The sequence below is a fragment of the Eublepharis macularius genome, chromosome 12 (genome assembly GCF_028583425.1).
Source record: "Eublepharis macularius isolate TG4126 chromosome 12, MPM_Emac_v1.0, whole genome shotgun sequence".
NCBI classification, from domain to species: domain Eukaryota; kingdom Metazoa; phylum Chordata; class Lepidosauria; order Squamata; family Eublepharidae; genus Eublepharis; species Eublepharis macularius.
In genome coordinates, this window is record NC_072801.1 from 73,912,460 (window position 1) to 73,918,459 (window position 6,000).

General features: G+C 39.9%; 1 gene segment (V, D, J or C); it reads right to left on the reverse strand.

The window, feature by feature from the left end:
* Positions 1 to 4,727: 4,727 nt before the first annotated feature.
* Positions 4,728 to 5,257, reverse strand: LOC129339909 (Ig heavy chain V region PJ14-like). The segment is given in 2 exon segments: positions 4,728 to 5,077; positions 5,177 to 5,257. Coding segments are annotated over 2 exon segments (396 nt in total).
* Between the last annotated feature and the right edge of the window lie 743 nt (positions 5,258 to 6,000).

Consider the following 6,000-nt stretch of genomic DNA (forward strand, 5'->3'; position numbering starts at 1 on the left):
TGTACAGTGTCGGGATTTTCTTTAACAAGCTATAACGTGCACTGGTTTCGTCAGCCCCCAGGAAAGGGACTGGAGTGGATTGGATCTATCTGGCACGATGGAAGAATTTTCTATAAAAGTATTCTCCAAAATCGGATCTCCACCACCCGAGACACAGGAAAAAGCAAGGTTTTCCTGCAACTGAATGGCCTGAAGTCTGAAGAAAGTGCCATGTATTTCTGTGCGAGATGCACAATAAAGAAAACACTCTTGGAAGCAGCCCCAAAAGTGCCCTCTGAGAATACCAAGCATCACTCATGCATGCATTTCTGCAAAGCAACTCAAAATAGTCTCTCCATCTGCCTTCCCGTTTCCACTAGTCCATGACATCCCATTCCATTCTATGTACAACATTATTAATGTATTAACTTCTTCATTTATTTAGTATATTTTTATCACTCTTTTCTTCTTGATGAGGACCCAGAGCAGCTTGCAAAAATATGCCTTTAACAAATTCACAAACATAATAAAAAACTAAGCAACAAACAAAATGTAGCTAAGACATAGAAGCTAGAAACTTGTGTTTGTTGATTTGTTTGAAAATGACTGCCAAGGTGTTTGGAATGCAAGTACAATTCTTAACAACTATTTTATTGTCAGGTATGACAAAATGTACATGATGTTAACTTTCTTTGATTCCTTCAAATCTTGAAAATTCAAACTGAGACAGTCATAGCTTCACTGGAATGCATTGGTGTGGTACGAACCCCTCAGACCTTTCCAATCAAACATGTTAATAAATGTGTAGTACCAGAACGTATTTCTGTTTCCAATTACATGTAAAAAACCCATATCACTAAACAATAAACGTTGTGAGGATAATAAAACAGATATAGGTTGGAAGCCTTTGACCTACTAACATCATTAAATGTTATAATTAGAAGGTACCTTTTAGACCATCAAGTCTTCCCCGAACACTAACCAGGTGCATACTTGTTTAGCTTCAGCAAAGTTGTACCATTTCTCTGTGCCCTCTCTTGAGAGGTCATTCTTTGTCCCCCATGCCTCAAGGTTAGATCAGGGACTAGGAGGACAAGAGTCTTTTTCTGTGGATGATCCTATTTTTTCATCTGAAGTACTTCCAGACCATCTCCTAACAAAAGCCATTAACACTACACATCACAAAGAGTAAGCACGCTTTACCCCTTGAGGCAGTAAAAACTTCTGGGTTCTTATCAGAAAGACATGTTAAGACCATGTTTCTGAAATATTCCATTTTGATCCGACTTTTAAGAGCCTTCCCTGATGAAAGAAGCAAAACTGTCAGAGGAAGAACCTCTTGTATCAGAACTTCCAACTCATTGATTTTGTCTCCCCATCGTATTTTTCAAAATACATTTTTCCGTATCAGAGGTAGCCAACAGCTCCATACTGTGGCTGCCATCTAGGAAAGAATTAAATGTGCTTATATCCATTGAAGCTACTTAAATATAATCCTCTGATGGATGACTTTAGCAGATGTTCAGACTCTTGCTTATCAAGACAGGTGGTTACTGACGAAGGACCTATACTTCAAAGTAAGCAGCAAAAACACACAACGAGTTGTCCATGTGGTACACCTTAAAAAACCTATGTGTTCCTTCCAAAGAAAGCCCAACCACAATATACTTTGAGATGATTGTCTCAAGATACAAACAGAGAGATGTGAACAATGCAGCACAAATTCATTGAAAAATTCTCTTGGAATTTTCCTGTTTGAAATGAATCATTCATTTAGGTGTGGTTTGCCATGGGATATTCTCCATTAGATTGGGCCCATAGATAATTACTCTGGATGTTTTTCCTCTGTGTCCTAAATAGTCCTGAGGTGGCCCTGGTTCCTTCACTCCATAATCTGACTCAATGAGATCCCAGCCTTTTATTTTGAATGAGTTCAAGCATGCACAGGATATGCAAAACCATAATTTCATTTCCTCTTTAAAGGCCGGCTTTAACCTCTTCAGACAAGTCCTCAGAACCTGCTCAGACATTTCAGTGGATTCACAAGCCTTCTAATCCACAATGTTTTGGTTGTTCAGTTCCTTAATGTTCATAAATGGGATGTCTTGTAAGTCATCATTTTTAATTTCAATTTAATTTCATACTAATCACCTTGATTAGTATGTCTTGGCGGGTGCCCAATTATAGGTCCGCTGCCACCAGATGACCAATTACAATTGGATCTAATGTTTGATGGGTTTTTAAAATCTGCATTCTTAAATTATGTGCCTGTTCTCTTTGCAGGGGCCAGTTCACAGGTTGTTCTGACTCAATCAGGACCAGAACTCAAAAAGCCTGGAGAGACCACCAGGCTCACATGTTCCACCAGTGGGTTTACTCTTAGCAGACACAGCATGTATTGGATCCGGCAGTCTCCAGGAAAGGGGCTAGAATTGATGGTTTATTATTATTCATCATCTAGCAACAGCTATTCTCCAACCATCCAAGGGCGATTCACTGCCTCCAAGGACAGCTCCAACTTCTACTTACAAATGAACAACCTCAAGCCAGAAGACACGGCTGTGTATTACTGTGCAAGAGACACAGTGATGAGAATTTAGTCTGGCTCATGTCAAATACCTTCTGCTATTCACTGTCAGGAAGGAATGTGTTGACAGCACTGCTCACGTTCCACAACATGGGTAATTGAGCCTCTCAGTATTACCAAACCACAAGTGTCAAATAGAAAGGAAAAATCAAATTTTACTACAGGAAGCAGATGTCTAGAAAGATGTTTTCAGTCTCTCTGCAACTCACTTGAATAAAAAGAATGAATCAAATTATATTAACGTAAACTCGAAAGTTCCTCTTCTTGAATCTTTTCCAGGTATCTAGTTGTTATCCTGATCTTATATTTTCTATGAGAACTGGATCCAGCTTTTCATACAGACCTCTCAAGGTGCCCTTAGGGATGCTTTGGACATTCTTTTTATCAAAATTTAGCTCCATGCTTTGGAGCTGCTGATCTTGTTTCAGATGTGGAGCTAATGCATTTAGAGTTCTCCACAGTCCTTTGTAATGTATTATTGCCAAACTTTACATAAAACACTGTGCATAACCAATTCACTACAGCTAAAGAAAATTCAGTTCACTTACAGAGTTGCTTCTAAATGCTTGGTCAATGAGAACACTCCTCAGAACATACCAGTCCAATGTTGGTTTCCCATCTTGTACAACAGAACTTCACCCTCTTCCTTTTCTGTTGGTTTGCTCCAGATTTCTTGAGAGGGGAGGTATGCATTTGGATATGGATTCAAATACTAGTATTATGAAAGTACAGATAGTAACATGTGTGCAATGGTTTAAAAATCTTTACCCAAACATGCATTGTGCACATAGCCCCCACCAATTTCACAAAACCATGTAGTGGAATGTCAGCAGGATAAGGAATGCAATGCTGCAAAACTATGGAGAAGTGAGTAGCATTCATCCAGCACTACTTCATATATATCTTACACCCCATCTATATTATCTATGTGCATTGTTAACTCATTGGCCCTTAAAATCTTCATATGATTTTAGATGGTATCAAGCTTTTTTAAAATGAAAAGTTTGTGAATACACAGGAGAACTTGTGCTTGTCAATAAAACACTCTACAAAAATATCTTGATGCACTCTGGTTTGCAATTGCAATAATTAGCTAGCCTGCATTTTCCCAATGTTTTATCAATGCATAGTATCATTAGTGGAGACAGGGAGGGGAGGAGGCAGATGTTTGTTGATTTCATTCCCTGAAACAGTCTGGAAGCATTGTGTTGATTTTGAGGATACCTGCCAGTTTGGTGTAGTGGTTAAGTGCAGCAGGACTCTAATCTGGAGAGCCAGGTTTGATTCCCCACTCCTCTGCTTGAAGCCAGCTGGTTGACCTTGGGTCAGTCACAGCTCTCTCAAAGCTCTCTCAGCCCCACCCACATAAGAACATAAGAGAAGCCACATTGGTTCAGGCCAATGGCCCATCCAGTCCAACACTCTGTGTCACACAATGGCCAGAAACCAGGGGTCCCCAGGAGGTCTGCCAGTGGGGAAGGGACACTAGAAGCCCTCCCACTGATTGCCACCCCCCCCCCAAAACACTAAGAATATACAGCATCACTGCCCTAGATAGAGAATTCCAATCACCCACCTCACAGGGTGATAGTCTGGGGGATACTAATAACATTTTATACACCACTCTGAAAGGGCCTTAAGTTGTCCTGGAGGGTGGTATATAAATCTAATGTTGTTATTGTTGTTGTTAAAATAATTTCCACTTTTCTCTTTACAGCTATGAATTGTTTCACTAGAAGAGAGGTGAGCATTCTTGCACCAGTGCTCAACAACAACAACAACAACAACAACAACAACAACAACAACAACAACAACAACAACAACAACAACAACGAGTGAGATAGACAAGGGATGTTTCCAACATTAGAACACAAAAACGCTTGGCAGATGTCTGCATTTCAGGAAAGGAAGTGTTTCTAGTATGAAAAGAGTGCAGAGGCTTGTCACATAGATCTTTAACTCTCCTGTCTCTTCACAGATGGACCATTCACCAAATCCTCTGGGGAGGGGATGATGGTTAAAGTAGGTTAAGTTCACGGTGTAACAAGTATGGCATTTCCTGCCTCATTGGCAGAGGAAATGAATACATGAAATTAATAACTAGAAAGATGGCCTTGATTTCAGCTGGTGTGTGCAATTAAGCATGAAGGCTTTCCCCTTTCTACCAAGAAATTTTTTGATCTGCCTCTAATAAGGCTTTTCTCTCTGTGTCTCTCGCACAGTAATACATGGAGGTGTCTTCAGGTTTCAGGCTGCTCAGCTGCAGGAAAACCTGTCTTTTGGAGGTGTCCCTTGTGATGCTGATCCGGCTTCGGAGACCAGGGTTATAGTTGGCACTTGCATCGCTATAGATGGTTACAATCCATTCCAGACCTTTTCCTGATGGCTGACGAATCCAACCCACACGATTGCTTGTTAAATCAAATGAAACAGTGCAGGTCAGTTGTAGAGTCTCTCCTGGTCTCTTGATGCCGCCACCAGATTCTGTCAGGGTAATCTGCGAGGAAATGCCTGAATGTACGAAAAAAGAAAATATACGTAACATAAGCAAAATACACTGAAATCCCTTAGATTATTCATAAAAATGATGTGTTTGTGAGAGTTTCTTACATGCAGGGAAGATCATTAGAAAATTGATCAAAATTCTAAACTTCATTGCTGGAGATATCTCCCAGATCGTAGCAGATAATTGAACTCCAGCAATGATTCTGACATTAGATTCTTCTTCCCGCAATTCTCCTTTAATCGTGAACATCAGAAAGTCATTTGCATGATGCAAAATGATTTTTGCATAAAGAAAACAATCTGGAGATGGACATGCTAACAACGTAACTGGAAGGATCTTTGTGCAAATATCGTCCTCCAATGAAAATAGACAACAGTGAAAAGTGCAAGAAAAAAACTTGATGGGAAGTAGCCTCGTACAAATGCTATCCTCTGATACACTTGGGAATAAATGAAAATGGAATGTTTTTTCTTCTTGACTACTCTAAGAGGCCTTTTGATACAAAGAGATGACACATCGTTTTGATTGTTTTTAGGTTCTAAACATGCTAGGAACCCAACCCTTTTGTTAAGTTCTCTCCTGTCTCCCAGGGAAAACATCAAAGAATTTGCGCCTGTCACCTACATATCTAGTGGCCTGCTTATCACTGGGAGGGCCTCTGACTCTATCCTCCTTAGTTTGTTCTACCTTGCAGTGAGTTAAAAAAAATAGTTTTCTTCCACCTAATAGTCTCAGTCTCAGATGCTAGAACAGTTATTTATGGGACACATGTTTTTACAAAGTAAATAATAAAAATGTTTCCTAAATCCTCTGCAATTACTGGTAGAATTATCAGTTGGGACCAGCCTGTTTCATGGGAAGAAAAAATAACAATTCAGGTTGGATGATGTCCCTGCTGTGTCATTGTACCAGCAAAACCATTCCTGCC